The sequence below is a fragment of the Macrotis lagotis genome, chromosome 6 (genome assembly GCF_037893015.1).
Source record: "Macrotis lagotis isolate mMagLag1 chromosome 6, bilby.v1.9.chrom.fasta, whole genome shotgun sequence".
Taxonomy (NCBI): domain Eukaryota; kingdom Metazoa; phylum Chordata; class Mammalia; order Peramelemorphia; family Peramelidae; genus Macrotis; species Macrotis lagotis.
In genome coordinates, this window is record NC_133663.1 from 3772700 (window position 1) to 3797091 (window position 24392).

General features: G+C 46.9%; 1 protein-coding gene across 6 annotated transcripts in view; it reads left to right on the plus strand.

The window, feature by feature from the left end:
* The first annotated feature begins 15289 nt into the window (after window positions 1-15289).
* The window catches only part of LOC141490570 (putative cation-transporting ATPase 13A4), a 195360-nt gene continuing 186257 nt past the window's right edge, over window positions 15290-24392 (plus strand). For 5 of the 6 annotated variants that reach the window (XM_074190614.1, XM_074190617.1, XM_074190616.1 and 2 more), the window contains exon 1: window positions 15295-15626. In XM_074190614.1, the coding sequence (XP_074046715.1) occupies window positions 15564-15626 (63 nt within the window). In that variant the 5' untranslated portion in view covers window positions 15295-15563. Of the gene's footprint in view, window positions 15627-24392 lie in introns of all 6 variants that reach the window. The other variant, XM_074190622.1, reaches the window with a different exon arrangement.

Genomic DNA, 24392 nt, shown 5'->3' on the forward strand with positions numbered 1-24392 from the left:
GGGGAGCACAGACCTGGATCAGATACAGGACATGGATTCTTACCCAGAGGGATGTCTGCTAAGCATGAGAGAACCCGACCATCCATTGTAGCATGATCAGAACAGAATTCAGTAGCTTAATTTATTACAACTTGTACAGTCTGCTGGGAGTCATGCTTCATTGGGACAGAGACATGTTTTGCATGACTAATTAGTCGTGTTGTTGTTCCCCTCCAGTGGCATTGTTTGTTCAATCACCTGAGCTGCTTAAGCTGTCCATGGCTTCTTTCTCTTCTCTCCTGTCTTCTGACAGTGCTAAGAAAAAGGGAGATGGAGACTGGGATGGCTGCCAGCCCATCCAAGCCAAAGGATGGAGGGACTCATGAGGGGCCGGACCAGTTGAGTCCATCCTCCACATGGGGAGTGGTGGACCATGACTTTTGGAGTGGGTAGAGAGGACCAGCCTTCTCTACCTCTCCATGAGATAACATCTTGCCATCTGGAATTCAGCCTCAAAGAGGGACCCCAGCTGGAAGCTGCCTCTTTGCCCAGGTGTGGCACCCCATGTCATCATTGGCTTCTCTTAGCTCAGCAGCATATTAGAAAATTACCAGTCAATGAATGATACAGGACTGTCCCCAGAGCTTTCACCTGGACCTCGGAAACAGAATAACTATGTGTGTTCTATTGGGGTGAACAGAGCCCCATTCCAAACCAAAGACTTAAGTACCCTTCCTCAGGAATGTTGTATGAGAGGTTCCAGACTAGGTACAGTTTAGATTAGGTGACTTCTAAAGCTTCTTCTGATGATGAGATTCTGTGACTGTGCCAGAGCAGAAAATCAGGACTTTCTTTTTATTCCCAGTGTCTCTCTAATGTTGTCAGATTACTAACCATTGGCACAGCATTCTGGAACATAGTATTGTCAACAAACAGGAGTTTCTGGAAGATGATTAATCTGGGGTGAGGATTTCCTCTAGGGCCTGGTTTGGGAGCACACTCCTACTGGACTGAGTGAGTCATGGTGGCTGCGGCCTCCTCCAAGGAATCTTGTATCAGCTTAAGGCAGGTGTGGGTCTCTTGCAGAGTGAAAGACCTTCAGGGGACTGGTGACTAAGCCAAATGAAATAGTTTAAATGAAGTGCTAATCCCCACATAGGAAGCTCCCTATGCATGGGAGCTCCTATTCCTTGCAGCTATAGGGGCATCTGGCTCTGGTCTGCCTTAGAGGTCTGCCCCCTTCCTGAAACCTTCATCTAGGATGGTCTCAGGGTCTCAGTTTAAGGACTGAAAGGCTCTCGGACATTCTCTTGTCTACGCTCCTCATGCTGCACATCCCAGAAGAGCATGGGAGCTTCTGATCTGACCTCGCAGGAAAGAAATGAGGAAACTGAGTCAGTCTGCAGAGAGTAGAGTCACACAGCTCCTAAGGGCCAAGACTCCCCAAAATGCCAATGAGTGCCCTTTCCACTGCCCTCCACCATGCCCTTGATAATTATATGAGAAAGTAAAAGAAGGAAAAAAGTCCTATGGAAAACTCATATGTTACATAAACATTTGAGTAGGGCCAAATCAAATAAATCAGTAAATCACCAAAAAACAAACTGTGCCCAGGTTGGCAATATCTTTTCCCCAAGTCCACTGTCTTTCTTTGACCCAGGGTGGATTGCCATGATACAGAACTATATATCTGAGGAAGAAAACAGGAACCTAGGAGTTCCAGTCAACAAACTACCTCTGGCCTATATGAATATATGAAGAATGTATGACAGCAATCAAACTTGGGTGGTTAATCCATTTTGGTCAGGAATTACCTGTTCATGTTGTCTCTCTTTTGAATTGAGTCACTTATTCTATTGTTGAGTGGAACAGCCAGGTGGCACAGTGACCCTTTTCCCTTCTTTCACAAGGTGTGACTTGTTCCTTGCTGTAGTGCCCTCTCTGCTTCCCTTCAGTCCAATCTGGACACATCCCTCCATCCTTCCCTCACTGTATTGGTGATAGTATCATGATTATGCAGGCTGTGAGGATATGAGGAGAAGCTATGAGTGTTGGGGTCTAGGGCCATCTTGTGCTTTTCATTGACCATCACTAACTGGACCGGACAGCAGTGGGGGATCTGATATGATTTTGCTACAAAAGCAGAATGGGGTTGTTGACCATCTGGACCTCAAAGTAACAGGAATTTCTCCAAGAAACAGCAGTGGGGGAAATCAAAGCTGGAAGGGCAAAGGCTAAATTCTTTGGGTTTTAGTGGTTTTTGCTTTTTCTGAGACTGAGAAAGCATTTTCTGTGGAAGTCAAAGTTCTCTGGTGCTCAAAGCTGTGGTGTCACCCTTGGTCAGAAGAAAGGGGTACCCACACATTCCCCCGGACAGGAAAGCAACAGACCACTCAGTGTCCCAGGGCATGAGCCTCCCAAAGAGAGCTCTAGAGCAACCCTCCATGAAATTAGCTCCAGACACAGACTTGGGTGGGGGCAGAGTGGGGAAGATTAAAAAACAAAATAAGCAAAAGAATACTTCCAGGACCAGGGACGATGGAGGCTTGACATTTTAAATCCCCTAAGACTCTAATTGCTAAGGCTTCTGGGGAAGATAGGTAGGATCTGATCGTTGATTTTGTGATAGGCACAGTGTGGCTGCAGGGAGGAGCAGTGGGTTCTTTTTACTTTGATGCCTTTGGAGCTAGTCTGAACTCACCTTCCCCTGCATTGCCCATCTCTGTGAATTAGCATTGTCCAGAAAAGCAACAACTTGTAGCTTGAAACCACAGTCAAAGAGACTTGTAGTCTTTTATGAGTCACTGAGAAGCAGGCCTGGACCCTGAAGAAAAGTCTGCTAAGCTTACAAGAAATTATGATCACTAAAATCCATTACATCATGAGGTCAAAGGAGAGATCCAGAGGAAAAACTGAGAAAATTTGAGAAGGAAGAGGACATAGTGGGATGATGGAAGTCCACCCTTAGGAGAGAGCATCTGAAAAGAGAGTGGGATCTGAAAGGCAGGGAGAGGCAGAGATGAATTCCAGGCAGAGAGGAGGAAGGCATAAATTCCAGGAATAGAGGCTTACCCATACAAATGCCTGGAGGTGGGGATGATTGTCACAATTAAGAAAGGACCGGTAGCTTCGTATTTTAATGTTCCCAGGATTCAGGGCTGTATGTAAGAATTTTTTACTAAATAATTATAGAACATATACAAATAAGAGAAACTCCACTATTCCCCCTCCCCCTCCCCATCTGGTTAGATGCCCCATCAATCAAAAAGTATATGTTAAATGCTGCCTTGCTGCCAGTGTGGGATCCTGGGAATAGAACAATAGAATTGGAACAGTTTCTGATCTGTTTATTCAGAGGGATAACATGCCTTTCCTCCCACCCTCTCTCTTTTTATCTCTCTGCAAGACACATTACAGAAGTGAGGTACTATTTGGGAGAGCATCACCACCTCCTGGAGGGGATTGAGTTGAATCTTGAAGATGTCTGTGAGGACCATCCACAACCTTGGTTCTTGGGTATCTCAGGCAGTCTTGATTTGCAGTGCTGGTTTGCCAATTCCTTTTCCAGTTCATTTTATAGTGAAAGAAACTGAGGCAAAAAGGGTTAAATGATTTTTTGATGGGTTACACAGCTGCTAAGTGTCTGAGGCCAGATTTGAACTCAGGAACATGAGTCTTCCTGATGCCAGTCTTGGAGGTCTGTGTACTATTGAGCCATCTAGATGCCCTTATTCCCTACTGCCTCCCTCCCATTTAGCTTTGGGCTCACATCATTTCCCATCTGCAGTACCATTTATGCACACACCTCTACACATGCATGCATGCATACCCTGATGTACTGACACCCCCCCCCCCACCTGGGGGCTGCCCAACCACATTTCATAATCTAAGCAACAGTAATTCTTCATCCACTTGGTTTTTCATGTTTGGATTGTCAGTCCCTCACTAAACATTTATTAAGCATCTACATTAAGGTCACTGTGTCTAGAACTGGGGATTCAGAAAAAGTCCCTTGCTTTCAAGGAGCTTACAGTCTAACAGGAGAGACAATATGCAAGAAGAGAGTATGTTAATATGCAATATGCAATATGCAAGAAGAGAGAGAGTATGTTAATATGACCATTTTAAAGACAATTCTGGTCACGCAGCCAATCCAAGGGAGTCTGCCCCTATTGATGTAAGGTTCACAGAGCACCTCCATGTTCGGTGATCTGGATGTGGCCATAGCAAGCCCTCAGTGTACCTCCATGGTAGGTGACTTGGCTATGCTTGAAGCCCCATACTAAGGATTATTAACAAACTCTTTTTAGGGAGTTTCAGAGAAGCTAAGCAACTGCCACCTGGTCACTGGAGGTAAACTCAGAAGGCACTTCCTCTTGGTTCCGAGCCTCGTTCTTTTTTGCTGCATCACAACAAGCCACATAGAGGATAAATGGGACATAATGAGCAGAGGGAAGGATTGGGAAAGGCTTCCAGGAGAACTTGGAGCAGCGATGTGATTGGCCTGTGGTTATACTCCTGGCAGGTAGATGTTAGAACCAGGACATGCCTCCAGGTCCTGAATTCAAGTCCTCTATGCTTCCCAGACCTTGGTGCTTTGCTTGGGTTGCTTAACTTTTATTATTGCTTAGCCTGGTTCTAGAGTAGCTGTCATGGGAAGCCAGAGATCCTCCACCCCAAATGAACATTGTCTCTCCCCATCTTGGGAACTTGGGGGTCTCCGGTGCCCAGCACCTCTTCTCTTCCAAGGCAATGGGACCATTCACCCTCATTAGGAGCTCTTTCTTACCATGAGCCTGAAGTCTATCTTAGTCCAAGCTCGACCAGCTTTCTTCTCTTACTCCCTCAAATGTTCAGAAGCCTGCAGGGGTGAGCAGCGGTCTCTGACTTGAGCAAGTTGTGGTAGACCAGTTCTCTGCCCACAGGTTCCTTCTGCTGCCCCCTAATTTTCTCAGTGGCAATGATGATGGGGATGATGATGGAAACTGAACTTGTGTTCATGTTCGACTTTGGACATGGATGTTGTCTTTGAAGGAGGATGTTGGTGAAGTGGTAGAGGCTGGTGGGGGGCCAGGCAATACTGGAGCTTCTACTGAAGAAAATGGAGAAGAGAAAACTGAAAGATGACCATTCCCTATAAGAGAATGGGTGCTCTGGCCAGAAGGGATGAGCCTTGCTGTGCTCAGCTCAGAGGAGAGAAGCAGGAACAGGAAACTGAGCAAGGAGTCTGGGCTCCATGTCAAAACAGACTTACTCTCAGAACAGCAAGCCTGGGTGCAGATTTAGCAAGGGCTCTGCAAACATGGTCTGCTTGGATTCTCACAAGACCATGAAGAAAACCGTATTGGTGCCATACTTTCAAGCAGTCATACAGTGGTCATCTCCCCCCTCCCCCAGGCTCCCCAATACTCCTAAGAGATCTTGGGGTATCTAGGCTCTTGGTCAATGACTCCAACTTTCATTATTGATGTTCCTTCCCTCAATTGTGCAGTTCTCTACCTCACCCTTATGTAGCCACTTCCCATCAGAGATTTCACAAAGGAATCTTAACTTGAAAAGAAAATATATCAACAACTTAGCTCAGTTCCCATAGAGCATAATGCAAGTCCACCCATCTCCCTCAGGCTCCAGTCCTAGGAACCTTGATTTCTCAACTGGCGGCTCAACAGCCTTTGTAAAATCCTGGCTTCAAGATCAAATGGTGGCTACTGCAAAACCAAGGACACAAACACCACAGAAAAACAAGAACAAAAGCAATCATCCCAGCGCCATTTCTTGTAGACCCTGGGTAAAACAGGAAGAGGAGGAAAGCAAATACTCTTTCTGGTGCGGTTCATGGCACCCAAACTGTGGGAGAACTGGGATCTTCACCCACTGGACAGAGTAGAGAAGAGAGAGAGTATGTTAATATGACCATTTTAAAGACAATTCTGGTCACGCAGCCAATCCAAGGGAGTCTGCCCCTATTGATGTAAGGTTCACAGAGCACCTCCATGTTCGGTGATCTGGATGTGGCCATAGCAAGCCCTCAGTGCACCTCCATGGTAGGTGACTTGGCTATGCTCGAAGCCCCATACTAAGGATTATTAACAAACTCTTTTTAGGGAGTTTCAGAGAAGCTAAGCAACTGCCACCTGGTCACTGGAGGTAAACTCAGAAGGCACTTCCTCTTGGTTCCGAGCCTCGTTCTTTTTTGCTGCATCACAACAAAAAATAATTATAGAACATATACAAGTAAGGGAAACTCCACTACTTCCCTTCCCCTCCCCATCTAGTTAGAGTTTTCTCCTCTTGGAATCTTTTTCCACCAAGAACTGGGTGATCACTCTGGTCTAGAAAAAGGGGTTCTTATTGAGGAGAACATTTTAAGAAATAACTTCCAAGGTCCTATTTCCTCATGCTGAGATTTTTTTTTACTTGCAAAGATGAAGTTCATTTGAGACAAATGTCAAATTTTATGTTTGGATTCAAAAATCAACTTCACAAATAGAGGATCCACAGGTCATTCAGTCAGATAGAAAGTATTTATTAATCGCCTATTGTTTGCCAGGCACTTTGCAAAGTATTTTATTTTATTTACAAATATTCTCTCTTTTTGTTATCTCTCATTATATTTGTGTAATGATAGAAATTTCATCTCAGCTGAAAGGATCACAGGAAACAGTCATAGTTATGAGATTGCACGACTCTATGACAATTGATTTAGATCTGGGAGAGGCTTCAGAGACCCCTTCATTTTAGAGATAAGGAGCCTTAGGCTAAGAGTTCAGGTGACTTGTATAAGGTCATACAAATAGTAAGAAATTTGAACCCAAATCCCATAACTCAAGTTAGTGGTCTTGTCCCTCTCTCCTCCTCAGGGTCCACAGATCGGCAGTTCCTCTCTTCTGGATTGTGTCGTTTTTGCATGAATGGAAGATGGTGACTTCGCTGCCATTGCCCATTTGTAGCAGCTTCCACAACCCATTGGCCACCTCCAAGTTCAATGAAGCATCTGTAAATAAGGAGATGGTGTGCTATGATTTTCTCTTTTATTGCAATCATTTCCCCTTTCTGAGAATACCAAGATCTTTTCTTTTGTGGTTTAGTCCAGTGAATTCATCTGTGCATCTAAACAAGCCTGAGCCTGAGTCCAGGACTCCCAGCTGCTTCTCCTGGCTTTCTTGACCTGATCATAGTTTGAGATGGGCATCTCCATGCTTGGAGGCTACTTCAGGCATTCAAGAAAAGGGTAGTTCCTAGGTTCCTCAGCTGGAGGTAAGTGGAAGCAGAAGGTAGTCACTGTGGTAGTCCGCTTCTTAGAGAGGACAAACCCTTAGAGATAGTGGCCCAAGCCCAGGCCTGCCATACTGAAAGACACATCTTTGAGGGACATATTTGGATAGTGTGAGCCTGAGAGGAGGGTGACCTAGTGGTCCATGTCTTAATGCTTATGGACTAAGCCCCTGGGAGTATAGGATGGCAGTCTTTGTCAGTGCTTCTTAGATGTTTTCAAGTACCTTTTCTAGGCCTGGGTTTGAATGTGAGTTTTGTATCTAATGGACAGTGTACAAGGAGTATTCCCTCTAGGTGGGAAACCCTAACCTTCCATCTCACTACAATGAGGGTCTAAAGAGGAAGGCAGGGGTAAAAATGAACCTGGTCACTCTTCTTTTTCAATGCCAGGCTTTCCTTCTGACCAACTGTTGCCTGATCTGTCTGTGAGGGCAGAGCTACAACCCCTTAGTGTGGGATTCTCGACTTGTCGCATTACCAACCCCCGCCCCCCTTCCCACAGATCTCAGCCAGCACCCATGGTAGCCTCTGCTTCCATCCAAGCCCTGTGTCAGAGGGGGAATGTTGAGCCAGGACAGCAGAAAGAAATAGGAAAGGAATCTCTTCCCCTTTGCTGAGCAGGGAGCTTTATCTGGGGGAGGGCCCTTTCATCTAGGCTTTCTAGAAGCTTTATAAACACTAATTAATTTAATTAAGCAACCTGATACCCTGAAGTGTCAGCTTATGCCTCCCTCAGATACGACCTCTTTGTGTTCTAATGGCTCTCATTCAAACCACACAACCATGCAATTTGGGGCTAACTCATCCTAATAATACCCTGGGTTTTTTTTTAATATTATGCAGCAGGGATCTCAAAGCACTTACAAACACTCTCTTGTGGTAATGAGAATCAGAGTGGAAGTATGAGCTCACTTTCCTTGGCCCTTTCTGGCTCATTTCCAGTTTGAGTTTGCATGACCTCCAAGCCATCCCTGCCTCTGTTTATGACTCAGCTCTCCAATTGGCAAAGAGGTGTCATAAGATCCTTTCTCCCAGCCCACTTTTTAGAGATGTGGCAAGTCATGTTTGTGATGTCTTTGGAGATTCTCAGATGAAAGACAAACACGAGCTGTTTGTGCACTTGCACCTGGACCTAGAAAGTGGAGGTGCCATGGTCCAGATTCATGGTGATCAGATAGCAGATCCCCAGGTGTCTTAGGAGAGCTCTGGTGCCAGTGGTCCTAGGTCTAGCACCTGTCCTGGTCACATTATACCTGGCTGGCCTCTCTGGGTCTCAGTTTTCTGTTGTGTAGGTTTGACTAGACTCCTTCTGAGGTCCCTCCCAGATTTGTGATTTTGTCCTCCTCTGAGCTAAAGTCAGCTTCTTCTGCTTTAAGGAGAATTCTCCACAATCATCTTAGAAATTCTCACACCAGCTGTGGATGCTGGGAAGACCATGGCAGCAGCCTTTTTTCTACCCACTAAATAATATTTTATTTGTTCCAATCCAGTTATATGTAAAATAGTTTTCAACATTGATTTTTATAAGATTTTGAGTTCGGACTTTTTCTCCCTCCTTTTCTCCCCTAAAGCAATATAGATTATACATGCATAATCATATTAAAGATATTTCTACATTAATCATATTTGGAAAGGAGAATCAAAATGAAAGGGCAAACCACAAGAAACAAATGACCAACACAATGAAAATAGTATGCTTTGAACTGCATGCAGACTCCTTAGTTCTTTCTTCTGGATGCATTTGCCATCATGAGACTTTTGGAATTGTCTTGGATCATTGTATTGCTGAGAAGAGCTAAGTCTATTATAACTGATCAGTGCTTAATGTTGCTATTACTGTGTCTTGTTTCTATTCACATAACTCATCCTGTAAATTTTTCCAGGTTTTCTGAAATCTGCCAGGTCATCAGTTCTTACAGAGCATTGGTAATCCATGACATTCATATATCACAATTCCTCAATGAACGGGCACCCCCCCCAGAAATTCTAATTCTTTGCCACTCCAAAAAAGAGCTGCTATACAGATTTTTGTACTTTAGGTCCTTTTTCCATTTTATAATCTCTTTGGGATATAGACCTAATGGTAGTATTGCTGGATAAAAGAGTATGCATAGTTTGAGACATTTGAACATTGTCCTAAATTACTCTGCAGAATGATTGGATCAGTTCACAACTCCACCAAAAATGCCTGTTTCAATTTCCCACATCTCCCAAATTTATCATTTTCATTTTGTCATATTAGCCAATCTGATAGGTATGAGGTGGTAACTCAGTTTTTTTTTTGTTTTTTTGCTAACAAATAATGATATGGAACATTTTTTCATATGAGTATAGATAGTTTTAATTTCTTCATCTGCAAACTACCTGGTACTAACCTTTGAACATTTATCAATTGGGGAATGATTGTATTGGAGTTGGAGGATGAAGCCAGGGATTCTTGTATTCTTATAAATTTGATTCATTTTGCTACGCATTTGAAAAATGAGACCTTTATCAGAAATACTGACTGTAAAAATTGCTTCCTAGCCCTCTTCTTTCCTTCTAATCTTGGCTGCATTGCTTTTGTTTGTACAAGCCCTTTTTAATTTAATATAATCAAAATTATTCACTTTGCATCTCCTAATATTCTCTCTCTTGCTTGGTCACAAATTTTTCCTATCTCTGTAGCTCTGACAGGTAAACTATTCCTTATTCTCCTAACTGACATAATATTTCTCTTTATGTCTAAATCTTGTACCTATTTTGATCTTATCTTATTGGAGGGTGTGAGATGTTGGTCTGTGTGTTTCTGTCATACTCTTTTCCCATTTTTCCAGCCATTTTTGTCAAATAGTGAGTTCTTATTCTAGAAGTTGGAGTCTTGGGGTTTTTCAAATGATGACTATAATCATTTGCAACTGTGTCTTTACTAACTCTTCCTCCAATCGACCACTCTGTTTCTTAGCCAGTATCAGATTGTTTTGATGACTGCCTGCTTTATGAGCTGGTTCAGCAAGTCCACTTTTTGCAGGCATTCTTTCTTCATTTCTTCCCTTTCTCATCTCCCTGACCATCATGAGCATCCTCCCTGGCTTCATCCTCCGACTCCAAGCCTATACGACTATCTGGATTCTCTGGACCCTCCTCTCAGATCTTCAGTTTCCCTGGATCTCTTTGAGGCTCACCTCATTCCCACCATCTGGAGAAGCTGTAGAAGGACTGGTCCTTCCCATTGCTAGCACCACCTCTCTGAGGTTATCTTTCATCTACCCTGTTTATATTTTGTATGTGTAGCAAGGGAGGTGGGATGGACCAAGGAGAGTGGATCATTGTACAATGATAGACATCTCTGGCCTCTCTCACTCTTCTCTGGGGGAGATTTTATTATATGCCAGAAGAGGAAGCAGAAGGTGGGGGGTCAGAACCTTTGTCCCCTCCGTTCTCTTCAGAGATGGGGGTACTGGGCTACAATGAAATCTCTCTGATTCCTTATATATTATTAATCTAGTGGAGTATTATGGGGGAAGCAGAACCCCCCAACTTTATATCCAAGGCTTGACTCTTTTCTATATTGAATAGCAAATAGCAAAGAAACCCATAGACAAGTCTACAGCAGTATAAAATTAGGGAAAGTACAGACAGGATAATTTTGAGACAATACTGAAGGAGGTCCCTATTATAACTTGGGTCAATGAAGAGAGGAGAGTCCTAGATCCTGCCCAAGAGGAAGTTCCCTGAATTTTCTAATTCAGCATGCTGGGGAGAGGGACAAGATGCAAACTGCTCACTGCTCTCACGTTGACTTTATCCCAGAGTCTTTTTCTTCAGCAATATGAAGGGGGGGTTGGCATCATCCATCATCTCCCCCTTGAAACTGAAAACCCAACCCCCCCAACATGGTAAAATCAGACTTCCTGGCTGATATCACTCTATTCTTGGTGAGCTGAGATTTTATCTTGTTCTTCAGTCAGGAGCCCCTTTATTCTTATACATTCTATCAGCTCCACTAATCTATTTAACTTTCCCTGAATTTCTGTTTCATTGTTTTCTTTACTAAATATTATTCTTTGAGAATTAAATATTACTCATGTTTGTTTTTTGTATGATAAGTGGGGGAAGCTAAACTGGCAGAGAGTTATCAAATGTTCTTTTCCTTTTGAGTGATTAGGGAAAGTCACTTTTATCCTGAACCCATAAAAAGATATTCTACCTAGAATATAAAATCTGATTGATGGTAGCAAGCTACAAGTCTCTCTCAGTCACCCTCTTGGAGACAGAGGCATGGAGGAGTCAGTGCCAACGGGCGCTGGCACACTCCCTCTCCTTCCCAAATCCTACCCATGCTCCACACTCAAATGCATCCCTCTTCCAGAAATTGGAGAACGTCTGGGAGGAGACATGAGGGTCCTATTCCATCTCAGGAAGGCTTAGGGCCCTGGAGGTCTTAGTCTTTCAGGGCAGTGTAGTACAAAGGGCAAAGGTGTTCTTGGAACATAGGATGCACTTGACCAAGGCTTCTCCATTGACAGATTGATGTTCATTGTGTCATCTTGGACAAGTTCCTCCTCTCAGCCTCATCCCTTCCTCTTCTATAACAAATCTCTTCTCTGCCTTTTACCACTTAATGACCATGGCAAATCACTCACTGCCTCAGTTTCCTCCTCTGTCAAATGAGAATAATAATGCTCACAATACTTGTCTTGGAGGATTGTGAGTCAAATGAGACAAAGTCTGCCAGCTCCATAGGGTCAGCTTTGGCCATAATCATAGTTTCCTGCTCTGGTTGACCACTCAGACTGAGACCTAATCCTGAAAACCTGGGCAGTATTCAAGGTTGGCACCCAGAGGAATTCAGTGCCAGGGTTACCAGAAGTTTGATGATAAATAAATCTGCATCAAGTCCAGGAATCTATGATGTGGCACTCAAATTGGAGAACCTACACAACACTGTAATCTTTTGCGGGGGGGGGGGGGATGAGTGGTTGGAATGGATCTGGAAGTCACTTCTGACATTTTAATCAACCAAGCATCTAATCAGCAATCATTCTACATCATTTGCTATGAGTCAGTCCCTCCCTAGACTATACATTTCAAAGCATTGTGGGAGGGGAAGAGTTTCTTCCCCAGGAATTCAGTGAAATCACAAGTTTAGCTTGCCCCTTACTCCCTCTCCTTCCTCACAATGTGCCAAGTGGTGGAGATGTAAAGGCAAAACCAGACTTGTTTTCAAGGAGCTTATAGTCTCTCATATGAATGCATAAGTATCTGGAACGTTTCTTATTTCTGTGAAACACAGAACTGACAGATCCTGGGGGCTATGTTAAAGAGGGGACAGCTAGGTTGTGCCGTTGTTCACTGGATCTGGAGTCAGGAAGGCTCCTCTTCCTGAGTTCAGATCCAGCATCAGACTCTTAGCAGCAGTGTGACCCTAGGTAAGTCACATCACCCTGTTGGCCTCAGTTTCCTCATCTGTAAAATGAACAGCAGACAAAAATGGCCAACTATTCCAATGTGTTTGCCAAGAAAATCCCAAATGGAGACAGAAAGTGAGTTGGACATGACCGAACAACAAGGAGAAGCAGGGCTAGAGCTCCACCTGCAGCTGAGAGGAGACCCTCTGAACATGGACCAGGTATCAGTTCCAATCCCTGGTGCTTCCTCTCTCCATTTCTCTAGGACTTGCAGGTGAATTCCACTTGTTGAAGGTTCTAAGCCTTAGAGGGAGGCCAGGGGGCCAAGAGACAGAGGTGAGAAGGTCATGCATTAGGGACTGGATTTCAAAAAAGGGTTGAACTTCAGAGCCCTGGGGGTTCTGTGACAGTAGTACCATGGAGGATGAAGCTCAAAATGGGTGTCAGCTGGTGGGGGAAGCCACTTCCCTGGCTTTAAATTGCACTTGAAAGATGATTTTGGAAGAAGTAAGGATCAAACAGGCACCAAACCTTTGCTTGGAGCTACACGATGGGGTCATGATAACTGATAACAGGGAGAAGGCCAAGCTACTTCTCTGTTTTCGGCCAGAGAGATGACCTTTGTCTGGGACAGGTGCAGTCAAACTGGACAGGGGGGACTGTGGTAGCTAGAGATAACTTAGATGTTAGCCAAGCTTTTGATAATGGATCTTATCTCATCCTATCATGCTGATGGAGGGATTTAGAGTGGACCTGATTATGCAGTGACTATCTCCAGCCTCTCTGACCCAGAGCTGAGCCTGTGTATCCCCCCTCATGAGTTTGGGGAGTGTGACAGGTGGGGTGTCTTGTTCTCTCTTGCCATCAGACAGAGCCATCACTGACTGCACTCCCTCACACTGTTGGGGGGTCATTCAATCATTTACTGTTAGTTTCTGCCAAGGGAGGTTTCCTTCATCAGGGTCATTGTGGCCACTTCTGAATTCTTCCATTTAAGATGGGCATCATGAAGATAGGCGGTGTCCTGAGAGGGGCAAACCAAATGGTGAGCTTGAGTTCATGTTGTGTGACCATCTGTTGAAGGAACTAGGAATGTTGAATCTGAAGAAGACAGGGGTGGGGGCTGGGAGATGAGAGCTAACTCTGAAGTGTGATATGGAGGTATCCCCGTGTACCCATGTATTTGTATGTATGTATGTATGTGTATGTGCCTGTGCATGTGTGTATGGGGGGAGAATTAGCCTTTTCTATTTGATCCCAGAGGACAGAATCAGGATTGATGGAGGGGAGGTCAAAGAAACCCTTTTTTAATTTGCTGCCCATAAGTAGGGCTGGCTTCCCTCTCCTTGGGGTCTTTGAGTAGAGGCTTCTTGGGCACTAGGGATTGCCTTTTGGAGATGGGCCTGGAGATGTCTCCTGGCTCTTAAATTCTGTGGCTGCTTTGTCCAGAAAGTTGAGTATATGAGGGGAAGCTGCACATGCTAGACTGGGAAAGATGAGAGCTGGGTGATGAAAGACATTATGGAACAAGCAGTGGAGTTTATAATTTGGGACTTTGACCAACCTTTTCCATCTCAGTAAACCTCAGTTTCTTCATCTGTAAAAGAAGGGCAATAATCCCTACCTCTAACCCTTACCTGTACCAAGTGTTGGGAGGCTCAGTGTGAAGACATGTTCAATGCCTCATATATCTCCAAGAGTTAGCTCTCCTTTCCCAGCCCCCATGCACCCACCCATCCCCACTGTGGAGTTGTTGGCTCTTAAAATAACAGGAGGACTGAGACTATAAGATGCCCGGGGTCTCTTCCAGTTCCAAAGTGGTGAGGTGGTTGTGGAGTCAAGGGGGAAGGAGCCTCATCTCTAACCCTGGAGAGCTCCTGAAGAGCTGGTGGGAGCCCTTTGGATGGGCCAGGGCAGCTCAGGAGCTAGCAGGAGGCGGTCAGTCTCATCTGTCTGTCCATCCGTCCATCCACAAGAATTTTAAAAGTACCCTCATGGGCCAAGTTCTGTGTCCAAATGCTGGGAATGTAAGTATAAGGAATGGAGCCATTCATTTTCTTAGAAGCAGGTTTTTTCTTTGTAGAGGTGTTAGGTTATCTGTGAAATCAATGACGTTTCTAGTTGACTTTCCTATGGTATTTACCTCATTTCCTTGGGGTTTCACAATGCCTTTGTGAGTCAAGGCACCATAGACCCGCTCACTGGCAAGTGATTGAAGCAGGATTCTCACCCAGTGCTCTGGCACCACTGGACCAGCCAAGAGTTGTCATCCACATCCTGGCTTCACCAGCACAGCTGGGTTAGAATTGTCCCAAGCATCCCCAGCTTGGCTGAAGCAAGTGAATCTGGCCTGGGGCCTTCCCCAGGTCTTGCCATAGTGGGGTGACCCTTCCTTGGGAACAAGGTCAATGTTCTGGCTCCCAGGCCTGCCCCCTCCCCCCCAGCCCCTTCCTCCCCATGGGAGCTCCCTGTAGCCTTCCCCTCTCTCTCCCCTCCTCTCAGGCACCCGGCCAGCTTTCTTCATTGTCTTGGCCTGGCAGCCCCAATCTGCCTGGCATTGGAGTATTTGCCTGGAAGAAGCCTCCTGCTGGGCAGGCCCGGGGCTGGGGGAGAGCTGAGGAGCCCCACGCCAGGTAGGAGCAGCAGGTCCTTCCAGCAGAGGGTGACGTGGGAGGAGCCTGGGCCTCCTACATTTTAATTCAAAGAGGGAGGGCTGTGAGTGTTTCTGTCTGTGTGTGTGTTGTATGTGTGTGTGTGTGTGTGTGTGTGTGTGTGTGTGTGTGTCTGTAAGAAGGAGTTTTGAACTTGGCTTTGGGTCATTGACCATCTCAGCTGCCCAGGGAGCAGGGCCCTCCATGAGGCTGCCCTGACAGCGGAGCTTCCCCAGAAGGCACAGGAGGCAAAATCCAGCATTCTTTGATGGGGGAGAAGTATGGGAAGGGCCACCATGCCATACTCAATAAAGGAGAGGAGAACGAGATGGTAAGTCTGGCCTGGCCCTTCTTGCTTTGATTTGGGATGGGCCCCTTGGAGTTTCTGGCAAGCGCAGCCCGGAGGACAATCTTCATGTCAGGGGCAGAGGGTTCCCAGCTGGGGAGGCTTTTCTGACGGGGACAGAAAAGGGGGACAAGCCTCTCCCCATCCAGGTGGAGCTTGGTTCTGGCTTCGGCCATCTAGGTCACCCTCCAATCCAGGAAGGGGGGACATTGAGCCCCACCCCCTGGGAGAAAGCAGCCAAATGAAGGGTTTTAACCCCTCTCCTAAGAGGTGAGGAAGGCAAAGCAGCCAGGATGCCTTTGGGGATCCTTGGAGCTCATCCAAAAATGTCTAGTTCTTGTCTGTCAGGACGGATTCTTTTAAAGGCTAAGTCTTGAGCATTCACTTCCTCCTCCCTCCCTTGTCTGGGATCTTGTTCTATCTTAAAAAATTAAAAATGGGTTCCAGTAGCAAACCCAATGATGATTTCCATGTCCCAGCTACATCTCACCCTACCTGTCCTCCAAGAGGGTTCTACCTGGGCCCAGGGCCAGCCCCCTCCCTGGCCTTTGTTGGGACCCCCTCTGACGGGTCCTAATGGCGCCCTGTCCTCGAGGCTGTGCTGGGTCCCCATACAGAGAACAGAATGCAACCAGGAATAATTGGGAATGTTTCCTTGGGTAATTACCCCAACCCTGATGATTACATTCTTGGTGAACACTTAAACTGGTCTTTCGAGTCTAATCAGCTTACCTGCTCCCATAGCAACAACATTTTTGGATTTCGGGAAGGGATTCCCTCCTTTTTGCTATCAGGGCAGAGCAGATGGGGATGAGCCTCCAGGCTCTGGTCCCTTGTCCGGGGCTCTCCCTGAAACTCCTCTGTGAGTTCCCGTCATCTGGCACTCACAGAAGAAAAATGGCAGCCTGTCTCTCTGTCTCTGTCTCTGTCTCTGTCTCTCTCTGTCTCTGTCTCTCTCTGTCTCTGTCTCTCTCTGTCTCTGTCTCTGTCTCTGTCTCTGTCTCTGTCTCTCTGTCTCTGTCTCTGTCTCTCTCTCTCTCTGTCTCTCTCTCTGTCTCTGTCTCTCTCTCTCTCTGTCTCTCTCTCTCTGTCTCTCTGTCTCTCTCTCTGTCTCTCTCTCTGTCTCTCTCTCTGTCTCTCTCTCTGTCTCTCTCTCTCTCTCCTTCTTTCCTTGGGTTTTCTCCTTACCTTCCCTCTTCTTTGTCCTCTGGGCTCTGTCTAGGTTGGATTTTGGTGGGGGGTTTTGGTGTTCATGAAGTCATTGATGGAGAACTATAGATGAGGAAACTGAGGTGCTGTGAGGCTTCCCAGAGTGAGGGTTGAAGAGGCTCTCTGAGGTCATCTCATCCAACCCTCTCATTTTGAGGCTGTGGAAAGTGAGTCCTGGGGCAGTGAATAAATTGCTGTAAGGTCATGCAGGATAAATAGCCAAACTACTAAGCACAGCACTTCCCATCCATGTACCTAATAGTTTACCTTCATCTATGCTGCTATAGTTCTAGATGCATTTGCAATGTTTTACACACCTATTTCTAAGAAAGGAGCAAGCAAATTCTAGACACCTGCTCTGAAAAGCAGCCCCATTGACAGAAAGAATCATCTCATGGCTCAAATCCTAGGGTCAGAAGCAGGATTCAAATGCAGATCCCCTGGCCCAACTCCAGGAACCCCCCACTGCCTTACTCTGATGCTGCTGCTTCAGCCTGACTTGATTAGAGAAAGTTGGGGTAGGAAGCCAGGTGTAGTCCTTCCCTCCCCCTCCTTGTCCCCCCCCCCTGCCCTCAGTCCCGATGGTCTATCACATGCTTCTGGTCCCAAGAAAGGCAAAACTTCAAGGCCCACCCAATGTCCCCATGGCAAGGGATGCTTTTGTGACCCTGGTCTTCCAGTTGAGAATGCAGGCAGGTAGCAATGATAATCACTGTCCTTGCTGGACACACCAGCAGCTCATTCCCCATGGGGACAGGTTATCCCCACTTTCTGCCCATTTGGCCTGGGGCCACTTTGCTTTTCTGTGGACACTGAAGATCTTACCTTTTCCTCATCCCCCCTCCCCACAGAGATAGCTAATCAATCAGATACCAGTAGTACCAGCTCTGGCTTTCCCTCAGCTTTGGAGGTGACTTCCAATCAGATCTCATGGCCCACACATGACCTAGCAGCCACCCCCCAAAGCCACCCAAGGATGGGTATTGAAGCTCCCTAAAAAACAGCTGAGGAGAGAACCCTGGCCCAGGTTGGACTGAGAAAGCTGCTTACCCTCTTTAAATAAGCAACTATGTATTTTTGATTTTACATTGCCTACATTTCCAAAAATACCCCTTCCCTTCTCCTCATACCCCTAGGACGGAGGAGGGAAAACCAGTTGGCCCAAATGTCACATCAACAGAATCCAATGTTCTAAATAATGTTCCATACCTATGATCTCCTCCTGCAGAGAAGGGGAGGCAGTTTGAGGTTCTTCTACCAGTCACCTGAGCCCGGGCCATTCTGTTGGCTCCCTGGGCCTCAGATTCCTCATTGCCAATCCCTTAAAATCTTTCTAATAAACCTCATTCTCCTTCCTGAGTCAGATTTTTGCCCTCCCTGAACCCCCACAATCCCCTTTTCTGAATTACAGAATTAGAGGCAAAACTTCTTTGAAAGGAAAATAAAAAAGGCTTCCCTAAACCAGGATATAGATGCAGTTCTCAGGTACCTGGTGATCTCATGGGGGGGGGGTTCCCTCAGGTGGTGGCTCCCAAACCTGATGGGTTACTTAGTTTAAACTATCTTGACTGACAGGGCCAGCAGCCTCGATGCCCAGGATTAGCCTCACCATGAACCCTCTTTCCCCAGGCAGCCCAGGCTCCAGTAGAGGGTGGACAGGGCCATGAAGGTACTTCACTTCTCGGAATGCTTGCCAGCCCAAGAATGGAGGAAACAGGCTCCCAGAGGGGAGTGTGCACCTAGATGTGTCACATGGGGGGAATATACCTGGGCAAGTCTGGGAGGAAGCAAGGGCTAAATGAAGAGGTAGGAGCCTCACTCCCACCTCAACTGTGGGCCAAGGTCTGGGGATACAAAGGATGGCAAAAGACAGTCCTGCTCTCCAGGAGCTCCCAGGCTAAGGGTTGGGGGGGAGACCCTCAGCTCACAAGCTGGTTGGTATATACAAGAGACCCACAGAATGGATGGAGGTAGTCTCAGGAGGAAGGGTCTCAAAGGGGATTCTGGGAAGAGGAAGGCTGAGCCCAGGGCTGAATGACACATCTACCAGGGTAGCTTCCCCCTTCCCTCCTCCAATGGTAGGTGAAAAAAGATGCTGCCTCCTGTGTCCCCAACACAGTTGGCTTCTAGCCTGCTTTGTCCCCTGGCAACTTGGGGGAGAGAGTGGAATGGGACTGGGTGTCAGAGGGACATGGGATCATGGATTGAGAGTGGGAAGGGTCTCAGAGCCAGCCAGCCCATAATGCCAGAGGCCAGGCTAAGGGAAGTACTTGTCTAAGGTCCTGTAGGAGACACGTTTGTGTGTCTAGATTCACACCCAGATCCTCTGGAGTCTTCTCAAGATGGGAACAGAACATTGCCTGGGCCCAAGTCTCAGCTCTGTCCTGCCATCTCTTCTATACTACCAGCAGCATCTCTGAGTCTTTCCCATCAGTAGAAGGACCAAGTGTTACCAGCTGCCTCTTTGAATGCTCAGATTCAGAACCTCTTCACCACTCAGCACCTCAGTTTCCTCAGGTGTAGAATGAGAGGATCTGTATGGCCTGTTTTGATTCTATCTTATATTTATTACATATATAAAATATATCTTAGTAAAATAATTAGATTGTGGTCATCCTGTTCCCTTACCTTCTAATCTCTTACTCCTTTAAAAAACTGTTTAAAGGCAAATTAAGGCCACACTTTTCATTCCTCAAAGATTTAGCCTTAAGGTAAGACCTTTGACTCTGCTTAGTTATAAATGAGAGGAAGCCTGTTCTCTCAGGGACCCAGGTGGGGCCAGACAGCACATGCTGACTGTGTGACCCAGGGCAAGTCATTTTACCTGCTACAGTGGAAGGAGTTTCCGTACTGGGAGACCTTAACTGGATATTATCACATATCTGAACCAAAACTAAATAAATAAAAAGGTCAGCTGTCAGCAGAGTTTCATGAGCATCTTCCCAGAGGATGCTTTGAATAGTCTGGTCACACCTAGAACAGTTTTTTTCTTGTGATCAGATGAATAGAAGGGGAGGGGCAGGGGATAGGAAACCACAAGACAAACAAAAAGGATGGAAGGAGACAAGAATGTATTAAAAGCTTACTCTATGCAGCCACTGGACAAATACTTTGTCATTTAGTCCCACAGTCTTTTTAACAAAGGGGCTGTGTAATTCCCACTCCCTCCAACTTCACAGACTCCTTGGAATTCATAAATCAGAAATTAAGAACACCTGGTTCAGTTCCACCCTCCTTTTGCATCTGAGGAAACTGAGGCATAGAGAGGGCTGAGCCCTGTCCAGTCAGCCAGATCACGGATTGCAGAATTATTGATTTCATTCCCCACTGTTGTTCCCAGCCCGGACCAGGGGTCCCAGATCTCCCAGTGCTCACCCCCCCCCAACTCTGAGTCTCAAGTGTCACTGCCTTCTCAGTGGGCCCACATCTTGATTTTTCCCTTACTGTCAGATTTCTGGCCCAGATGCCCTCCTTTTTGCCTTTCCTCTGATACTGGGCAGCCAGAAGAACACGGCTAACCTGTAGTTTTGTATTTTGGGGAGAAATGAAAAAAGGTTCATGAGAAAGAGGCGGTTCTTGAAGTTCAGGTTAATTCAGACAGAAAATGGGTAGGAGGTGCACTGGGATGGATGTGAAATATGGACTTTGAGGTCCCAGATTTCCCATCTTAAATCAGGGGCTGGTTCCTCTGGCTAATTAGCCACATGGACACTCCAGACTGCAAAAGCTCCCCTTCAGGAACTCATACAAGGCCATTTCCTGGCATGGAAGACACCCTGGAGGGTCCTTCTAGGCCACAGAAGCCAAGGGCAAGGTCTGGCAAGGGCCCACAAGCCGGGGCAGACCCAAGATGCTAACAGACCCTTGCTTGTGTGCTTGGGGTCTGGCCACCCAGTAGATCCAGGGCTGTTGGTCCAGGGCCAGGGACCTGGAACTGTGGGAATGGGGAAAAGGGGAGGACCCCCCCCAGAGGACACATTGTCCCTTAGCCTTGTTCCCAGACCTGTCGCTCATTCTCAAGGCTGATCGTTGAGTCTCTCCTCCTCACTTCTCAACCCTGGACTAGGCCTCACTCCCCTGGCTCTTTATGCTTTTGGCTTTTCTGTTTAAGTCCCGTGCTCCAGGCTGAAGGGAAACTGTCAGAGCAAGATGGGCCAGTAAAGGCCATTTTTTCTTCATGGGGAATTTGTAAGAATTCTCTGAGCCCCTGCCCCTGAAGAGAGGAGGTTACAGAGCAGGAAGCCTGTGGGAGAGCTGCCAGTGGTGGGGGCCAAGGCACAGTTGAGCCCTGCAACTCTGAATTCATAGAACAGCCCGTTCAGGATGGGGCCACGGGGCATGGGTGGGACTGTCCATCCGAGGCCCCTGTCACCAACTGTCTTCTCCAGACCCTGCCAGCTTTCTGATTCAGTGATTTTCTGAAAGCCCAAAGAGTCCACATGGAACACAAGTGTGGGAGGGAGAGCTTTCAAGTGAGCTTAGAACATCCTGTATTTCCTTCCCCCGCCACACACTTCCAGGTGAAAGCACTTTCCATTGGACAGTGAAGCAATAATTGGAGGGTTGGTGCCCCTCAAAGAGGCCTTTGAGGTGCTCTGAGCATGGACATGACCTGACTGTCCTCTTGGTATGTCCTAAGGTTGACTGAATCTTTGATCAGTACCTCTAGCCTGGTCCTCTTTAGGGCCTTGTGGCTGCCCCAGGGAATGCCTCGGGTCCCTGGCACTGACCACTGATCAGCCATTGGAGGCCTTGGCCCCTTCTCTGGAACCAAGGTGACCCTGGAGAGCTCCCTAGAATCCAGAAGAGGAGAATCAGGAACCCAGGATCAGCCTAAAGAGGGACAGGTCTTCCTGGCCCTGAGACCAGGCTTTGCTCCCTGTGAAGAGCTGAGGACCCAGTAGATGTCCCTCTGCTCCTCAGACTGTCCAGGTAGATCTGTCCCTTCCCTGTCTGTGTTCCTTACTTGGCTAGGGATAGAATTAAGCCAGAGGAGTCAAAACAAATGCTTTCTCTCCTCCTCTGCTCTGGAGCCCACAGATGCTGTTTTCCTGCTCCTCTCTTTCCTTTCTGCTTCTTCTCATGGACAGCAGGATTGTGGGACTCTGCAAAGATCACCGTGTTGAGTGTTAAAGACCTGGGTATAAATCCTCTGCTCCTCACTTCCCCTTGGGACTTCCAGCTGGCCACTTCCCTCGTGATGTCTTTCTCTGCACCACCCCCCCCAGCACCATGATTTCCCCATTTCACACAAGTGAGACAGGAGCCAAATTCTAAGAGACTAATTATGACTTGGGTGGAGACATAGCCCAATAGGTCAGGGGGAGCAGGGGGAGGAAAAAATGAGAACTGGTAATCCCCTTTGTCCCCCAACCTGACACTGGGTGATGAACAGTTCAAAGGGGATCCTTGGGCATTTGTAGTGTCACCTTTGTGCAGGAAAAAAGATTTTGTTCCCCCTTATAGCAAATTCTTTCCAGAAAGCTCTTCTTTGGACTATCATGTATCTGGGGGCTCTTGTGCTAACCTCGTTCACTGAGTGTGTGAGAAAGCCTTTCTGCACTTATTCCATGAGAAGCCCCTTGTGAAGGCTGGAAGATTTGTGGGTTCCGTTTTCACTGGACAGAGAGGACAGAGAATGAATGGCAGAAAGCCCAGGGATATTAGGCTGATAGAGAATTAGGATGTGAGCCCTGACATGTATTAAGGTCAGTGTGCTCCGAGACTTTCTCTCCCCCATTCTGTTTCTTTCTTCTCTTCTCTTCTCTTCTCTTCTCTTCTCTTCTCTTCTCTTCTCTTCTCTTCTCTTCTCTTCTCTTCTCTTCTCTTCTCTTCTCTTCTCTCTCTCTCTCTCTCTCTCTCTCTCTCTCTCTCTCTCTCTCTCTCTCTCTTTCTCACCAGCACCCTCCCATCAAACCAATCTCTTCACTGAACTCTTCCTTTTTTCTGTTACTAAGGTGGAATGATGCTGGCTATTCCCAGGGGCTGATATCTACTATAGCCTCCTGATTGATCTCCTTGCCTTAAGCCCAGTTCTGACCCCATGGTTCCCCTCTTCAAAAAGTTTTGTAGACTCCCTCCTGACTCTAGGACAGATCATGTAAGAGACTATTTTTATGCCTCTCAGTGTGTAGGGTGACTCCTTTTGGATGCCTGGCTCTGGACTGGTCCTCACTAGAGTCTCGTTCCTGGGACACCCATACCAAGGGTCCTTGCTCCTCCCCCTCAGCCCTGGCCACATGTGGGAAGGGCTGGGCCACCTCTGTCCTGGTACAGCCACATACACAGATTGGACTGTTCCAGGAGGGCTGACCTCTCCCCATGCCCAGCCCCTCTGCTCTGTAGGTACTTCCTGGCATTGCCTCTCACTCTTTCCTCCAGTGATTTTTAGACTGGGGAAACAGAATTTCTAGTTAGAACTCTGTCCCTATCCACCCCCTGCCTACTCAGGAAGGTTCCTGATGTGCTCTGCCCTCTCTGCTCCCTGCTCCTCTTCCTTCAAACCCCTTTCCTGCTTAGAATTGCTGGCATTCCCCTCAGCTTTGGGGAGTCCCCTTTCATGTTGACTCCTTCTGCTTTCCCCATGTCAGTGATGAGCTCCCAGGGAACTGAAAATTGTAATTCCCAACTGACCTGTCAGGGCAGTCAGTCTAGACTAGAGTAAGTGCTAGATAGAAATCATAACCCATGAAAGGAAAGAAGACAGAAAAGAAGGAAGGATAGAGGAAAGGGAATGAGGGAAGGAAAGGAAGAAAGGAAAGAGGAAGAAAAGGGAAGGGGAGAAAGAAAGGAAGGAAGAAAATATGAATGAAGGAAGAAACAGAGAGGGAAGAAAGGAGGGAAAGGAGAAAGGAAGGAAGAAAGAGGAAAAGAAGACAGGAAGGAGGAAAGAGAGGAAGGAAGCAGTAGGGAAGGAAGGAAGGAAGGAAGGAAGGAAGGAAGGAAGGAAGGAAGGAAGGAGGGAAGGAAGGAAAGAAGCATTCCTTGTTTGGGAGCTGATCCTGAATTTCAGGACAGATCTTTCACCTAGTGCAGGGCCAAGAGGGGAACAGAAGAGAAAGGCAGGCCTTTGCAGAGCCTTGCTGAGCTCTGTTGGCAGTCTGCAGTCCTGGTTTCCTTCATATTCAAATCCATTGCTCAGGGAGCCTGGCCAGAGCTACAAGTCCAATACCAGCTCCCTCTGGGAAGTCTGGAGGACAACCCTGAGTTTCCCCCTCTCCTTTTCTAAGCCCCTCTAAACTTCTCTGCCTGTTGCCCAGTCCCTGGGAGCACTCTTGGTGGAACCCCCCTCCCCCCAATTTTCCCACTGAACCAAGAGCAGAGAAGGGAGGACACAGAACTGCTTCTTCCCACCAATGGCACTTGGTTTCCCAGCCTCCAGCTTCCAACCTTGGCCTTGGGCATTCCTACTATGGTGACCAGAGCCTGGCATGGCAGCATCAGTCTAAGGTTCCTCTCAGTGTCTTGTCAGATGTGTTGTCCAGGGCTGGGTGCAAGACCTAAATTAAGTGAGCTAATCCCTATGCTCCAAGCCAAGGGCCC